The 18,308-nt window shown below is 46.3% G+C and overlaps 1 protein-coding gene across 4 annotated transcripts in view; it reads left to right on the plus strand.

The window, feature by feature from the left end:
* Positions 1 to 18,308, plus strand: part of masp1 (MBL associated serine protease 1) — a 109,538-nt gene that overhangs the window by 62,053 nt on the left and 29,177 nt on the right. For 2 of the 4 annotated variants that reach the window (XM_055645344.1, XM_055645345.1), the window contains exon 11: positions 10,207 to 10,344. In XM_055645344.1, coding sequence (XP_055501319.1) covers positions 10,207 to 10,344 — 138 coding nt within the window. Of the gene's footprint in view, positions 1 to 379; positions 3,322 to 8,604; positions 8,723 to 10,206; positions 10,345 to 18,308 lie in introns of those variants that run through there. The other 2 variants (XM_055645346.1, XM_055645343.1) reach the window with 2 other exon arrangements.

Here is an 18,308-nt window from a genome sequence, read left to right on the forward strand (position 1 = left end):
TCTTGTATTGTTAACCACTAGTAATACCGCCAATAAATCCAGCAAAATATCCATCGTGAAACGTACCCAACTTTTATTACTGTGTCCAGTATAACTGGTGCGACTGTCCTGTGCCTAATATAGTCAGTGCTAATTTACTGAGTGCATGCATCCCATTGCTAGTTTGGCTAGCATCTGCAACCTGTTATCTTCTGACTTCAATCTGTTCACTGGCAAATTTAGAGGGAGCAAAGTTTTTCAGGATTTGTGATTTTGTAAAATTGGAATGTGAATGGCCAAGAGCAGTGTCATGGACAACTCATGGACATGACCTACTGTTGGTCATCTTGTGCCACTGTTATTGAATGGACTGCTGACCTGTTTTTATTTGCCATGATAGTCTGTGGGCAGCCAGTTCGATCATTGCCTCCTCACAGCAAGCGGATCATTGGAGGGCGGACTGCCCTCCCTGGCGTCTTCCCCTGGCAGTTGCTGATGGTGGTGGAGGACGTGACCCGTGTGCCGAAGGCCAAGTGGTTTGGGAGCGGGGCTTTGCTGTCCAGAACATGGGTTCTGACCGCAGCCCACGTGTTGCGGTCTCAGAGACATGACAACTCCATCACCCTGGTGCCCAGTGAATATGTCACCATCTACCTGGGGCTCCACGATGTCCGGCAAATGGAGACTGCAGTAAAGAGAACGGTGGAAAAAATCATTCTTCACAAAGCCTTTGATCCCAGAACTTACAATAATGACATTGCTTTGGTAAAGTTGAAGGAAAAGGTCTCAATGAATGTGTTTATGATGCCTCTGTGTTTGCCCAGTCTTCATCAGGGGACGGAAGGGCCAGCACCAAATACATTGGGGGTGGTGGCCGGGTGGGGCATCACCAACACTAACCTGACCATCGATGATGGCCCTGGAAATGATCATCAAGCACTCTCGAACATCCTGCAGTATGTGAAGCTGCCCATCACACTGCAGGCAGAGTGTCGCAGCAGCTACGAGTCGCGGTCTGGCAGCTATAATGTGACTGATAACATGTTCTGTGCTGGCTTCTATGAGGGTGGCAGAGACACCTGCCTGGGCGACAGCGGAGGGGCATTTGTTACGTTTGAATCAGAAAACCTAAGCTGGGTAGCTCAAGGTCTGGTATCCTGGGCCGGCCCCGAGAAATGTGGCAGCAAACGCGTCTATGGTGTGTACACCAAGATCTCCAAATATGCCAGGTGGTTAAAGGATAAAATGAGCAATTCTTCTGAGTAATGGCTTGGGTGGCACTGGGGAGAAATACCAGACTACCCTCCCAGACACTCTTGTACAGGTCTTGGTCCTGAGGGGTGCTCACTGTTGATGGGGCTTTGAATATAAAAACAAGGGAGTCATGCAAAATCAAGTGACTGGTTAGGCCGCAGCTTAAGTGCAGGAATCCGTCTGGAAATCAGAAGAATGCAACGACCATTGAGAAGGAACATAGAGCAAACAGAATTATGTCGAGGATATGGGAGCGAGTGATGTGCAGGGATAGTGAGGTCGATATTGTCAGAGTGAGGAATAGAGACACTCAAAATCGAGGATTCATCCGAGCTGGCACCGACTCCTCTGCAGGTGGAACAATCAGAAGTTATAAGTTTAAGTGATTCTCAAATGACGGAGAATGTGGAGGAAGTTCTTCACACGGAGTGATGTTGTTAAAGCATTGTTAGAAATGGGCAGTGGAATTAGGTACAGCAAGTTTGTGGAGAAATGATTTGTAGGTTGAGAGGAAAGTTGGGGTAAGTGACATTTGGATGACTCTTTCAAACATTGTCAAAGGTTGAGTGGACTGAATGAGCACTGTAGTTTCCAGCACCAGTATGTGTTTGGCATGCCCTGGCAGAAGGAAAGTTTGTGTCTTTGTCTACCTTGGCCCATCATGACCTAACTGAGCATTATATTACCTACATCTGTGATCTAAACAAGTGTGTGTCTGCATTGAAGACCGTGCAGCGAAGGTCCACAAGCTTGATCACTGGACCAGAGGAATTGATTTGTGAAGAAGGTTGATCAGGTTAGTTTATTAGTGTCCAGTAAAAACCTTTGATCTGAGTGCTATCTAGGCAGATCATACCATACATGAGTACATTGGACAGTACAGACAAGAAATGAAACTGCAGAATCTAGTGTGCAACTACAGAGCCTCAATTTGTTGTAGAAGAACAAGGTAATCTTATTGAATACAAGGTTCTGAGGGGGATTGACAGAATGGCTGATGACAGATGTTTCCCCTAATGGGGCACATCTGGAGCTAGGGGGCAGAATGAGGAGTCGGCATTTCAAATGAAGAGGGAGGAATGTATCTGGTGCTCCTGCACTCCTGGAGAAGTGTGGAGGTGGAATCTATCCAGTGTGGAGGTGGAATGTATTCAATGTGGAGATTGGCAGATGTGTGAAGTAGAGGGGAGGCGCAGAGTATGCGGAGAGACCAGGAGAGTGGTGCTGACATCCAGACTGGACAATCCATGATCATGTCGATGGTGAAGCAGGTTTGAGAGGCTGCTCTTGATTCTGGTGAAGCCCAAGCAGGTCACTTCAGTACAGAGTGAAGAGGATGTTAGGAGGTTGCAGGGTGACCTGGACAGGTTGAGTGAGTGGGCAGATGCGTGGCAGATGCAGTATAATATAGATAAATGTGAGGTTATCCACTTTGGCGGCAAAAACAAGGGGGCAGATTATTATCTCAATGGGGTTAGGTTAGGTAAGGGGGAGGTGCAGCGAGACCTGGGTGTCCTTGTACACCGGTCACTGAAAGTTGGCTTACAGGTACAGCAGGCAGTGAAGAAAGCTAATGGAATGTTGGCCTTTATAACAAGAGGATTTCAGTATAGGAGTAAAGAGGTTCTTCTGCAGTTGTATATGGCTCTGGTGAGACCCCATCTAGAGTATTGTGTTCCATTTTGGTCTCCTAATTTGAGGAAGGACATCCTTGTGATTGAGGCAGTGCAGCGTAGGTTCACGAGATTAATCCCTGGGATGGCGGGACTGTCATATGAGGAAAGGTTGAAAAGACTAGGCTTGTATTCACTGGAAGGATGAGGGGGAATCTTATAGAAACATATAAAATTATTAAAGGACTGGACAAGCTAGATGCAGGAAAAATGTTCCCAATGTTGGGCGAGTCCAGAACCAGGGGCCACAGTCTTAGAATAAAGGGGAGGTCATTTAAGACTGAGGTCAGAAAAAACTTTTTCACCCAGAGAGTTGTGAATTTATGGAATTCCCTGTCACAGAGGGCAGTGGAGGCCAAGTCACTGGATGGATTTAAGAGAGAGTTAGATAATGCTCTAGGGGCACACAATGAATTGTGGCTTGAAGTGCCGACCGATGGCCTCCTCCTGCACCTATTTTCTATGTTTCTAGTGCAATTAGAGCTGGGGATTAACGTTGGCCTTTCCAACCACACCATGTGCTGTGAATGAATAAAGTACAACATCATGTAAAATGTAGAGTGCCATAACAGCCAGCCAGCCCTGTTGGTGAGCATCAGTGTTGTAATTATACAAGCCTTTCCTCATGTCACGAAATTTCTCATCTCCCTTGTGTGTTCCTCTGAAATGGGTCATTGCTGGTCACCTCAGCAACTGCTTGTAAATTAAGCTCCATATTCTCATTGCTCTGTACATTATATAATTAAATAAAGGCTCACTTGCAACATAAACCCGAGACTTGCACAAATTCCACAGAGTCCGCAAGTTTCCTTCTGAGATCAGGGAAGAGCCGAGATGAGGAGAGTGATGTCCATGGTGTATGACGTGTCGAGATGCTGCGTCAGTGGACACACAGCCTCAGGACAGCAGAGACCATGGACTCCACAGCCATGGACATGGACCCCAGAAGTCATGAGGCAGCCTGTTTACCCGTTACTTAGTGAGCTGCCTGACGGCCCCAGAGTGAGGCAGTGGGATCCTACCAGCCGTGGATAGTCTGCAGCACGGGTGGGCTGGGCTGAAGGGCCTGTTCCTGCTGTACACTTCCGTGACTCTGACTCCATGGTGCAGCCACAATCGTGAAGCATCTCAATAGGCCAGCATGGACATGGTGACCAAAGGATCTTGTTTCTGTGCCGTACGAACTACACTGGGACTCTCTGATCTCCCCACCTAGCCCGCTCCTCGATCTTCCCCCCACTGATCCTCACCAACCCCCACCCCCCCACTCCTTACCCTGTTTTCCCCCTGACTGACATCACCATCATCAAGCTCTCTCCTCAATTTTCCCCTCACCCCAATCTTGCTTGTTCATTAATCCGTTTGACCTGAAACGTCACCCATTCCTTCTCTCCAGAGATGCTGCCTATCCTGATGAGCTACTCCAGCATTTTGTGTCTACCCTCACTTGTTCATCTCCTCACTGGGCCCTGCTCCCCCATCCCACTACCCTGAGCCCTCCTCCATCTTGCCGATCTAATCTGACTGAATCCCCGCCCCTCCCTCAATGAATTAGCCCCCCTCTATCAATCCCCACCCCTTGTTTTGCTTTGATCCCCTGTCCGATCACCTAATCTGACTCTCACATACCCTTCATCAAGCATGACTATTGATGGTGATCCCACCTCGCCCTCTCCCACCCCACCTACCTTGTTTATCTGACTCCCAGCCACTATCCCAGTCTTCACTCCCCCAGCTAGGCCCAACACCTCCACAGAAGGGGAGCTGGTGAAGCCAGGGTTGAGGGTGTAAACTGTTCTGTACTGCACACTCCCTGGTCTTTGCCTGATGGGAGGTGAAAGGATGTGCAGGCTGCTATGAGCGTGGCTCCACATTCTCTCCAATGCACCCTGGCCAATGCTGTTTATAAACGTGACTGTGGAGGCCTGAAAAAGTATATCGGTGTTCTCTCTTGCCAAGCAAGCATAGAAATCGTTGAGCTTGTCCAGGACTGATGCCCTGCTATAACATCAACCGTAGGAAGTGTTAGTGTGCCACCCTGCCCCAGCCGTTGAATGTCTGCCTGAGCCTCCTGTTTAGACCAAAATATATCTTTTTGCTTTCTTTATGGCCTTCTTGACATTGTAGCAAATTCTTCTCTGACCCCGTATTGCCAGACTTGAATGCCTGAGATCTGTGATGAATAACGAAGTTCCCAACGGATTCCTGTCACACACCACTGGAAACAGAACTCCAGTCAGAGAACCATCCCTCACCACAGTGTATCTCCGTGTAACTATTTGTCAGTTTGACGAAACATCTTGGATCCTTTGTGCCCTAACCTTCTGTACCATATCAAAGGCCTTTCTAAAGTCCATGTATAAAATAACCAATTTTCCAAATAGCCTTCAGGAAAAAATTGATCACTTGTTTGGCAGGATATCCGATGCACAATGCTGACTCTTCAATACATAAGGTACAAAAAAAAGCTGGAGAAACTCAGCGGGTGCAGCAGCATCTATGGAGCGAAGGAAATAGGCAACGTTTCGGGCCGAAACCCTTCTTCAGATGCAAGAAGAAGGGTTTTGGCCCGAAACGTTGCCTATTTCCTTCGCTCCATAGATGCTGCTGCACCCGCTGAATTTCTCCAGCTTTTTTGTGTACCTTCGATTTTCCAGCATCTGCAGTTCCTTCTTGAACACTCTTCAATACACAATGCTGACTCTCTCTACCCATTCCTGCTTCTCCAAGTGATCATAAATCGAATCCCACAGATTTTGGCCGTGTGCCAGCTCAACGTGCATCAATATCAAGAGATGCACTGAGCTATTAGTGTGCAGCTTCACTAACTCCATCCTGAGGAACAAGGAAATATTCAGTCAGGGCTCCACATGCAACTCTGGCTCCACACAAACCCTGGGAGGCCCCGCTCTTTCCCTAGTTATGCTCTTGCTTCCGATATTCTTACTAAAACATCCTCATTCTCTATGACCCTTGATTCGGTAACAGACCCAGTGTGTTTTGTGTGTTCACACCTGTAAAGACAGATGCAGAGAATAATTTAATTCCTGATAAAATTCTACCTCTGTAAAGGGCCCACATTTGCCCTCGATAGTCTCCATTAAAAAAACTACAAGGCTCTCCAGTTTACTTTCATATTCCAGTTTGCATTTCTTCACCAATTTCTTTACCCTCCCCATACAAAGCTACTCCCCCACCCATTGCTATTAACTGCAACTTTATAAACATTTAATTTAATATTGTTTTTCAATTGTGCGTCATGAATGAAGATGATCATCACTGGAACATTGTGATGAGTAATTTCTTCTCACGAGGAACTGGACACCACACTCCAGCTGTGGCCCAACAATTGTGATTAATTTATAACAGAAAATCCAGGCTTTTGTATTTTATGCCTCTATAAACTTTGTGATCAAGCTTTCTTTTTATCAAACTTCTCCAATTTCCAACCCCTTGCCCCTCCATGCACACACATTTCTCCCACCATTACTTACCACCCCGTCACCTTGCTCCTTTCTCCTCCCCTGCACGCTACCTCCCATCCCTGTCCCATATTGAACCTTTTATTCCTCCTCCTTACCCACCCTCTCACCCATATCCCTCCTTCCAGCTTTACATTTCACTCCTCTCCTTATCTGACATCCTTTTATCTGCTTTTCACCCCGAGCCTTTGTCACTCACTCCACGTCACATGTACAGTGAAATTCCTTCTGCAATCTGGCAAAATCATACTATAGACAACATAATGATAGATATGTACAACAGTGCAACGGCTGCAGTGTGAGAATAGAAGACTTCACCAAGGCAACCCTCACCTTTATCCACCTATCATTTGCCAGGCTTTCTCCCATCCTAACATAACCCCCCCCCCCCCCCCCCACTTCCCGTACTCTCCAGCCAGCTTTTGTTTGTGCACCCCCTGATCTGATAGATGTTCCTTTCACCGATTATGGTAATTGAATTAAGTGCTTCCTCACACAGCACCACAGCGCCACAGTGCAGTGTGTCCACACACAGCACCACAGTGCAGCCCTCACTCACACACAGCACCACAGTGTAGCCCTCACACACACACACACAGCACCACAGTGTAGCCCTCACTCACTCACACACAGCACCACAATGTGCAGCCCTCACACACACACACACACAGCACCACAGTGCAGCCCTCACTCACACTCACACAGCACCACAGTGTGCAGCCCTGACTCTCTCACACACACACAGCTCCACAGTGTGCAGCCCTGACTCTCACACACAGACAGCCACAGTGTAGCCCTCACTCATACACACAGCACCACAGTGCAGCCCTCACACACACACAGCACCACAGTGCAGCCCTCACTCACACACAGCACCACAGTGCAGCCCTCACTCTCACACACACAGCACCACAGTGTGCAGCCCTGACTCTCTCACACACACACAGCTCCACAGTGTGCAGCCCTGACTCTCACACACAGACAGCTCCACAGTGTGCAGCCCACCTCACTCTCACACACACAGCAGCACCACAGTGTAGCAGCATAATGATGGATAGGCAACAGTGCACTCAGTGTGAGAATAGAAGACACCGAGGCACCCTCACCTTTATCCACCTATCATTTGCCAGGCTTTAAATCCTAACATAACCCCCCCCCCCCCACACCCGTACTCTCCACAGCTTTTGTTTGTGCACCCCCTGATCTGATAGGTGTAGCCTTCCTCACACAGCACACACAGCGCCACAGTGCAGTGTGTCCACACACACAGCACCACAGTGCAGCCCTCACTCACACACACAGCACCACAGTGCAGCCCTCACTCACTCACACACAGCACCACAGTGTGCAGCCCTGACTCCCACACACACACAGCACCACAGTGCAGCCCTCACTCACACACACAGCACCACAGTGCAGTGCGCCCACTCACACACAGCACCACAGTGCAGCCCTCACTCACACACACACAGCAGCCCACAGTGCAGTGCACACACACAGCACCACTGTGCAGCCCTCACACACACACACACACACAGCTCCACAGTGCAGCCCTGACACACACACACACACCACCACAGTGCAGTCCGCCCACACACAGCACCACAGTGCAGCCCTCACACACACAGCACCACAGTGCAGCCCTGACTCACACACACACACAGCACCACAGTGCAGCCCTCACTCACTCACACACACACAGCATGAGACTCCAACCTCTGGCGTTTTGACTTAGCAAAATGATCCCTGGGACACTGGTGACACAGTGCAATAATAAAACTGAAAACATTGGAAGCACACAGCTAGGCAGGCAGCATCTGCGGAAGGAGAACAAGTTTGTATCAGGTGGAACATTCTTCTCTATTCGGCTTCAATTCCAAAGAGATTCAGCCAGTTTCCCTCGCCAAGCTTTCTTCAACTTTTAAATCCATAGACGATTCATGGGAATAATTCTAATGAAACATCTTCACAGAAGCTCCTGATTGAGGCCTGTCTCTGCATTTTCTGTTTCACTTTCCCTGTGCCTGCCTGCGGGCTTGTGTATGGTCACATCCTGTGCAGTGATGGAGGTTGGTATTGACGAGTTGCTGATGGATGGCACAGTGTGTTCTCCTGTGGTCGGGGCTGGAATCCCTGATTTCTGGCCTTGGGAGCAGTCAGCTGGTTTGTTGAAAATGTTGATTGTGATTTAAATCAGGGTCCTGTGCTTCTTACAGGACCCTTGATGTCTTCCCGGCCCCACAGTCTGGCTCGCCACATGCTCAATCAGTCAACCTCTCGTGGCAGGAAGGACCCTCAGCACCACTAGTTAAAGGGATCATCCACAACTCACAGGTCAGTTGCTGGTTTGTCATTTCAGGTGCTGGTTCATCTGGGAGATTCTAATTGTGATTTGCGATTGCGAAAGTTGACATTCTGCAAATGGAGAGAGACCAGTAAGGGCAGCCTTTGGAGAAGGAGGAACAGGAGAGGCGGTGGAGGGAGATTGGAGGGGAAGAGAGACATTGTGAAGGCAGCCAGACCTGGAATCTCCAGGCAGACTGGCACCATTAGATGTGAGGGTCCTTCCTCAAATTAACCGGGGCAGGGGGTGGGGGGTCCATAGGTGAGGCGGTGGGTGCAGGCTGAGATCGTCACGGAGAACTCAATCCTAGGATCCTCTCACTTCACCCATTGGGACAGGGAGGGATGAGGATTCACATGGCCATGCGGGATATAGGGTTGCTCCTGCAAGCACTGTGCACTGTGTTGGGCTTGATTGTATTCATGAATGTCTTTTCATTGACTTGATAGCATGCAAACAAAAGCTTTTTACTATAGATAGACACAAAAAGCTGGAGTAACTCAGCGGGTCAGACAGCATCTCTGGAGAAAAGGAATAGATGACGTTTCGGGTCGAGACCCTTCACTATACCTCGGTACACATGATAATGATATACTAAACTAAATGAAAAGCTTGTAGGTTCGGGGAAAAGTTAGAATCGTCTTCACAGGGTGGAAATGTCAAGGAGTAGAGCGTATAGGTTTAAAGTAAGTGGCAGATTTTTATTCAGAGGGTGGTGGGGCTTGAACATGCTGCCAGGGGTGGTGGTGGGGACAGATAATAGAGTGATGTTCAAGAGCTATTTAGATAGGCAACTGGGTATGTAGGGAATGGAGGGATATGGATCAGAGGAGATTAGTTTAACAAGGTATCGTGTTGGGAACAGACATTGTGGTCTGAATGGTCCGTTCCCGCTATACTTTTCTATGTTCTATATTTTGATGCAGATTCGAGTATCTCTTGTGTCTCCATGACCTTTAACCTTTTTAGGTGTTTAGTCGAACGTTGAAACTAACAGCTGAATTTGCAAACATTCCTGCTGATATTATTGCTGAGGTACATTTGTTATTTCCTGACAGTGAACATCTCTCTGTTTCATTCCACATTTGTGGCATGAAGCATTTTACGTTGATCAACATGATCTTTGCACTTCTGTCACACCTACTCACACTTGTATGTTGTGCCCTCCCCGCACACAGTGTGTCCTCTACTTTAATTGCCAGTAACATTAGCAGGATGTCTCTAACCATTGCCCTCAGGCAGAAATTAGCTGTGTTGGGGGGAAAAAAAGAACAAGACCTAGGTCTTTTGACCTCTCAAGTTAGCCCTTTGTCCTTTTCCCAGTGTAGTAAGGAAGCATGGGAACCTTGCCTGAATGGGCCTCGTGAATATGTCTGAGAATTCAGTCACTTGAACCTTGTGTGTTCATTCTTTAGTCTCAGAATGTTACTTGTAATGTACAACGTTGAATGACTGTTTCTGTACAACTTTCCAGTGTGTGGAGAACCCCGAATACAGCGGCCATCAATCCAGCCCAAAATCGCCCAGGGCAGAGTAGTGTCAAGGGGATCTTCACCCTGGATTGCAATGTTATCAAAGAACGGGATTCCATTCTGTGGGGGCTCCTTAATCGGTGAGTGAAACTCAGTGAACATCAATGAAAACATCGCAGGTACTGAAAACCAGAAATAAAAGCAGAAAGTGCTAGAGACATTATGTTCTGATGAAGTCTCCAACTGAAATTATGGGCCAGTTAGCGCGACTTCAATGATGGGCAAGATTTTTAAGTCCATTATTAAGGATCAGGTTTCGGGGTACTTGGAAGCACCAGATAAAACAGGCCAAAGACAGCATGATCAGCATTTGTTAAGAGAAGATCTTGCCTGTCAAATCTATCGGATTTCTTGGAGGAGATAACAAGCAGGATAGACAAAGGTGAGTAGTGAATGTTGTTTACTTGAATTTTCAGAAGGTCTTTGATTAGATTAGATTAGATTAGATTAGATTAGATTCAACTTTATTGTCATTGCACATTTACAGTACAACGAAATGGTTTAACCTTGCAGTCATAACATAGAATAAACTAACAAAACACACATTCAACACAGTTTAACATCCACCACAGTGAATCCACCAGGCACCTCCTCACTGTGATGGAAGGCGAAAGTCCCAAAGTCCTTTTCTCTTCTCTCCTTGCTCTCCCTCTGCGCTGAGGCGATCCAGGCCTCCGATGTTGTGATCCAGCCGGGTGATGGTAAGCAAGTCCCGCGGCTGAATCCGAGCTTCGCGAACGGGCCGGTTCAAACTCTGCGGTGCGGGGCGGTCGAAGCTGCCACCCTCCAGTCCAGCAGACGAAGCTGGTGTTGCGGGTGCCCCGAAAAAACAGGTCACCAACCTGTGACCTGCGAGCTCCCGACGCTATCGTCCACTGGGCCCGCGGCCGAGCCTCTGAGGCTCCGAAGTCGGAACGCCGCCGCCAGAACGCCGCCACAGCCCCAAAATCGGCCAGCTTCGCGATGGTAAATAAGTCAAGGCTCTGCCTCCGGAGCGTTGAGGTCGGTCCCCATTGGAGGCCGCCAGCTCCGCCATTAGGCCTCAGCGCAGATGGAGACGGGGGATATGACAAGAAAGGTCGCATCCCCCCCGAAGGAAGAGACCAAAAACAAGCTCCCCCCACACATACATACACAACCCAACAAACCAAAATAAACTGAAACGGGACAAAAAGAAAACAAAAAAACGAAAAGACAAAACGGACTGCAAGGCAGCGCCGCCACTTTGATAAACTGCTGCATGTGAGGCTGTTAAACAAGATAGGGACCCATGATATTAGAGGTAAGGTACTAGCACAGATAGAAGATTGGCTGAATGGCAGAAAGCAAAGAGTGGCAATAAAGGGGGCTTTTTCTGGTTGGCTACCCGACTAGTGTCCGCAGGGGTGGGTGTTAGGGCCGCTACTTTTCATATTTTATTTTAATGATCTGGATCATGAAATTGATAGCTTTGTGGCCAGGTTTGTGGATGTTACAAAGATAGGTGGAGGGGCAGGTAATGTTAAGGAAGCAGGGATTCTGCAGAAGACTTGGACAGGTTGGAAGAGAAGTCAAAGAAGTGCAGGCCTGTACAAAGCTTTTCTAAAAGGGGGGTGGCATGACAGGATCACAATAATTTTATGTAAACTAATGTGAACGCAGCGCACATCATGAGCGCGCAGCTCGAAGTCCCTCGCTGCCGGGGTCCAGGGCTGCTTAAGGGCCCTGGAAGCTCTGGGGTTTTCGATGCTCTCTGGTGCATTTTGAGTTATTTTGGAGCATTTTTGCACCAAATGTATGGCCAATATTTCAGAAATAATTTTGGTTGAGTCAAGAGTAATGAGTGGGTGGAATGGGATGATTTGGGTCATTGTTGTATACATTTAAAAAAATCAATAATTGAAGTTGGCCTTGTTTTAATAATCAAGTTGTACTGTTATAAAATGTTATGTAAAATGTTATAAAGGAGCATGCAAACACTGCAAATAAAATACTGTAAGTTTTTGCATTAAAGAAAACAATAGACAGGTGCAGGAGTAGGCCATTTGGCCCTTCGAGCCAGCACCGCCATTCAATGTGATCATGGCTGATCATCCCCAATCAGTAGCCTTCTCCCCATATCCCCTGACTCCGCTATTTTTAAGAGCCCTATCTAGGTCTCTTGAAAACATCCAGAGAACCTGCCTCCACTGCCCTCTGAGGCAGAGAATTCCACAGACTCACCACTCTCTGTGATAAAATGTGATTCCTCATCTCCATTCTAAATGGCTTACTCCTTATACTTAAACTGTGGCCTCTGGTTCTGGACTCCCCCAACATCGGGAACATGTCTCCTGCCTTTAGTTTGTCCAAGCCCTTAACATAGAAACATAGAAAATAGGTGCAGGAGTAGGCCATTCGGCCTTTCGAGCCTGCTATTCAATATGATCATGGCTGATCATCCAACTCCGTATCCTGTACCTGCCTTCTCTCCATACCCCCTGATTCCTTTAACCACAAGGGCCACATCTAACTCCCTCTTAAACATAGCCAATGAACTTGCCTCAACTACCTTCTGTGGCAGAGAATTCCAGAGATTTACCACTCTCTGTGTGAACATTTTTTTTTCTCATCTCGGTCCTAAAAGATTTCCCCCTTATCCTTAAACTGTGACCCCCTGTTCTGGACTTCCCCAACATCGGGAACTATTTTCCTGCATCTAGCCTGCCCAACCCCTTAAGAATTTTGTAAGTTTCTATAAGATCCCCCCTCCGTCTTCTAAATTCTAGCTAGTACAAGCCGAGTCTATCCAGTCTTTCTTCATATGAAAGTCCTGACATCCCAGGAATCAGTCTGGTGAACCTTCTCTGTACCCCCTCTATGGCAAGTTTCAATGAGATACCCTCTCATCCTTCTAAACTCCAGCTGCTCCATTCTCTCAGCATATGATAGTCCCGCCATCCCGGGAATTATCCTTGTAAACCTATGCTGTACTCCCTCAATAGCAAGAATGTCCTTCCTCAAATTAGGGGATCAAAACTGCACACAATACTCCAGGTGTGGTCTCACTAGGGCTCTGTACAACTGCAGAAGGACCTCTTTACTCCTATATTCGATTCCTCTTGTATATTTTTCTATGTTTCTATGTTATAAAGGCCAACATGCCATTTGCTTACTTCACTGCCTGCTGTACCTGCATGCTTACTTTCATAGACTGATGTACAAGGACCCCCAGATCCCGTTGTACTTCCCCTTTTCCCAACTTGACGCCATTTGGATAGTAATCTGCCTTCCTGTTTTTGCTACCAAAGTGGATAACCTCACATTTATCCGCATTAAACTCCATCTGCCATGCATCTGCCCACTCCCCCAACCTGTCCAAGTCACCCTGCATTCTCATAGTATCCTCCTCACAGTTCACACTACCACCCAGCTTTGAGTCATCTGCAACTTTGCTAATGTTATTTTGAAATCCTTCATCCAAATCATTGATGTATATTGTAAATAGCTGCGGTCCCAGCACCGAGCCTTGCGGTACCCCACTAGTCACTGCCTGCCATTCTGAAAGGGACCCGTTGATCCCTACTCTTTGTTTCCTGTCTGCCAACCACTTCTCTATCCATGTCAGCACTCTACCTCCAATACCATGTACCCTAATTTTGCCCAATAATCTCCTATGCGGGACCTTATCAAATGCTTTCTGAAAGTCCAGGTACACTACATCCACTGGCTCCCCCTTGTCCATTTTCCTAGTTACATCTTCAAAAAATTCCAGAAGATTAGTCAAGCATGATTTCCCCTTCATAAATCCATGCTGACTCGGACCGACTCTGTTACTGTTATCCAAATGTGCGGCTATCTCATCTTTTATAATTGACTCCAGCATCTTCCCCACCACCGATGTTAGGCTAACTGGTCTATAATTCCCTGTTTTCTCTCTCCTGCCTTTCTTAAAAAGTGGGATAACATTAGCTACCCTCCAATCCACAGGAACTGATCCTGAGTCTATAGAACATTGTGTCCCTCTCTCTGCCTCTGTCCCTCTGTCCCTCTCTGTGTCCCTCTCTGTGTCCCTCTCTGTGTCCCTCTCTGTGCCTCTGTGCCACTCTCTAGGCCTCTGGGTCCCACTCTGTGCCTCTGGGTCCCACTCTGTGCCTCTGTGTCCCTCTCTGTCTTCCCCTTTATACCTCTGTGTTCCTCGCTGTGCCTCTGTGTCCCCCTCTCTACCCCCTCCTTCTCTAGTTACGCTTGCAGGTTGGGGGCTATATGTGAATGGACAGGGTGGGAATGGGGTAAAAGGAGTGAGTTAATAATATCAATATAATATCAATGAGGGTGGTTAGTGTGTGTGTGACGCCGCAGGCCACCCCCTCCTTCCACAACCGCTCGTTGAGGGGATGGGACCCAACGGCTCCCACTTGGTCTAGTAACTATTAAAAGTCTGTTCTTGGACGTTTGTGTGTTTGTTCGTGTGTGTGATTGTTTGTGTCTAATCACATCTTCTCAAAAAAATGACGCGCTAACGGTAAAATTTTTACATATTCCGGTAGAAATTTTTCCCCGATTTTCCCAAAATCGCCTTATCAGAAAATTTCATGCTTTATTTCTCGAGTTATTAATGAAAATCTAAACCTGACAAACTTTGAAGTCTGCACCGTCTTGCTCGATCTGCGAGTGTCCTTGGTGCGACCTGCTGCTGTTTCTCGTGCCGCTGCTGGCGTGGTACTTGTGCACCCTGGGAGGGGGGAAGGGGGGGGGGGGGGGGGGGGGGGGAGGGGGGGGAGGGGGGGAGGAGGAGGGGGGCAGGGGAGAGGAAGGTGTGGGAGAGGATGGGGAGAGGAGGGGGGAGAGAAAGCAGTGGGGAGCAGGCAGCGGGCATCAACCAATGGAGGAGGGAGGGGTGGGGGGTGACGATACTCGCAGCAGGAGCAAGACGGTGCAGACTTCAAAGTGTCAGATTTTTGAAGATTTTGATAAATAACTCGAGAAATAAAGCATGACTTTTTCAGATAAGGCAATTTTGGACTCCAGGGAAAAATCTCTATCGGAATATGTAAAAATTTTACTGGTAACGCGTTGTTTTTTTTCGAGAAGTTGTTTTACACACAAACAAACACACACACGAACGAACACACACATAGCCAAGATCAGACGTTTAATAGACCAAGTGGGACCTGTTGGGTCCTGTCCCCTCAACACACGGTTGCATGTAAAAACTGATTTTCAAAAATCCAGTTTCTGTGTAGTACGTTCTATTGCATTTATGTGAGAAATACCGATTTCCCCAACAAAATACCGTTTTCAGCCATCAAAATACGGGAATGCTCAGTGTAGCGGCAGATTTTTATATCGTTCAAGAGATTACTCCCTCTAGCCGCTAAGTAGACTGCATGGTTAATGGGAAGGTCTTGGTTAAGGTCTTTATACGCATGCGAGCTCTCCGTCAGAGACCTTCAGGGCTTCTTCACAGACAAATCTTCCAAAACACTGTCTTTTGATGAATAAATTCTTTATTGTTGATGAAAAACAATAAGATACATCCAAACTTCTTCCGGCTCGGATCTATAATCTTCATCGAACTCCAGCTTATCGCTTTAAACGTTAGAAAACTCCTCGTGTCTCCGTTACACTTCGCATGGTCAAAGGGTAAACCTTCTACATGCTGGTCCGAAACTAAACTAAAAACTAAGCTTCTGCGCAAGAAACTTAGCTCCAAACACGCCCAAAAATACGTCATAAATCCCACCCACAATATAACTGGCAGTCGAAAATTTAAAGACACATGCTATCATCAATGACACACAAAACAAGCCAAATGGCCACTACATACCGGCCCCTAATTGTTCTGAGTATATAACGAGGCAATTATCAATAAACATCAAAAAAGTAGCCATGAAGGCTTAACATATATCAAAAGCAAAAAATCAGGGAATTGAATCCCGGTCTCCCACGTGACAGGCGGGGATACTAGCCACTATACTAATGAGGGGAAAAAAATAGCATGCACTATAAATCCTCAATCAGAATTCATCATTGACTCTTCCATCTTCACTTTCGCCTTCTAGAAGCAAGCATAACTTGATTATTAATCTTATTAAAACAATGGTTTTAGTTTAAAGTCGTACCTTGCGCACCAAACCCTTAAAATCAGGCATGATACCCAGTATATAGTCCAAACCATACCAATCCAAAGCTTTGATAGCATGAAACATCTTCCTCCATGTCCGATCAACTCATGAATGTGTTGTAACAACAATGTTGAAGTGTGAAAATCCTTCAAAAGAGTAACTGGATTTGTAGCAATAAAGTTCACCATTAGGTTTGATTTAATGTCCGGATCATTAACAGAGATTTCAAATCCCAGCTCAAGCTTTGACCATTCTCTGTCTGGGTTACAGAGTTCATTGATCCATCTCTTATTGCTTAAGAAGCGGTTCGTTGTCAGTTCTCTGGAAACTTCATTCACAGAATTTTCTTCTGTGTTAACATATTTCAGTTGTACAACATTATTAACTTCCGGTGCTCTTTCCATTGGCAGATTTTCTTTGTCCAAATCCAACTCTCTGGTTTCTTTGGCTGTCATCTAGTGAAATGCTTTCACAATTGTTGCTGATCTACTTGTAAAGTGTGAATCCTCCCTTAATTCAAAGGGAAGTCAGATGTTCTACTCGTTGAATTGTTTCCTCCTCAGTAGACTTGGATTTTAAGCAATCATCCTTGTAGAAATTATTCTTCAAAGGGGTTCTTACTTCATGAAATTTAGTATTCTCGCCAAACTTACGTTTCAAATTCTGTTGGCTATGCTCAGCCTTACGATGATTTTTCGACAAACTAACACTTTCTTGTTTGAATGGTAAGTGCACACAATAGTGTCCGTCAATCGTTACTGAGTAGTTCATAATATCCATCAACTTCAACTCCTCATTCGACATCTCTTCAGATTCCTTGCTGGTACTTTCATTGCAGTCATGATGGTATTGCTTCATCACCGGCTTTTCTAATTCATCAGCAGATATTTGATTAACAGCAATGGTAGGATAGTTCTGCTGATTCCTGTTTTCGTTGTTCCGTCTCAAGGAGCCATAGATAACCCGTCCAAGTCTGGTTTTTGTAACATACGATCCATCACCTTGGCCCATCACAATCTGTATAGGTTCCAATGTTTTCAAAACATTTGTTCCGATAAGTACATCAACACTAGAATTTATTTCAGATATCCTGACCTCCTTTAGGCAAGGCCATTGTTTCAAGTCTTGATGTCTTGGTATATTTTGACGACCAATGTGTTTCATGTGTAAACACTTCAGATATTGGTATAAAATTTTCATCCAGACTGGATATCTCCATACTCGTAATGTAATGACTCCTTCTCTCTTCATCTTTATTCATGGTACGTAACCGAATCATAGTCTCTTCTTCTGTGATGTTCAGCCTTCTCGTCAGGTTTTCTGTGCAAAAGTTGGTCGAACTTCCATGATCCAGAAAAGCATATGTTTGCAACACTGTATTCGTCTTGCTGTTCCTTACCTGTACTGGTAAGATAGAATAATTACAAGCTTCAACCCCGGCCCCAATATGAGCAGTTACTTGAGGCGAAGTGATAGCATCTCTAGTAGTTGGCTTCTTCTTCTGTTCCGTTTGCTCCAGTTCATCCACTTCTATTTGCTCTGATAGCTCTTCATCTATTTGTTCCAGTTCTTCCTCTTCCCAATGCTCTGGTAGCTTCTTATCAGTGTGAAGTGCTTCAGGATGATATTGCCTGCACTTATAACAAATTATAGGACTCTTACAGTCTCTCACCATATGTCCTTTTTTTAAACATCCAAAACAGATTCCCTTCTCTTTCAAGAAATCCTTCTTGTCTTCATATTCTTTCATCTTGAATCTTCGACGCCATCATATGGTGCGACCAACTTCATTACATAAGAAACAAAATACTATCATCTTGCTAGTAGACACATTTCCTTTCATTCCGTCTGTCGTTTCCACGGGTATGGTTGTGATAGCAAAACTACTTCTCTTAGGTTCTGATCTTTCTTCAGTTTTGGTAAAGGTTGAACCTTTGTTAGTTGCAATTGGTTTATGG

This window comes from Leucoraja erinacea, chromosome 14 (genome assembly GCF_028641065.1).
Source record: "Leucoraja erinacea ecotype New England chromosome 14, Leri_hhj_1, whole genome shotgun sequence".
Lineage (NCBI taxonomy): Eukaryota > Metazoa > Chordata > Chondrichthyes > Rajiformes > Rajidae > Leucoraja > Leucoraja erinaceus.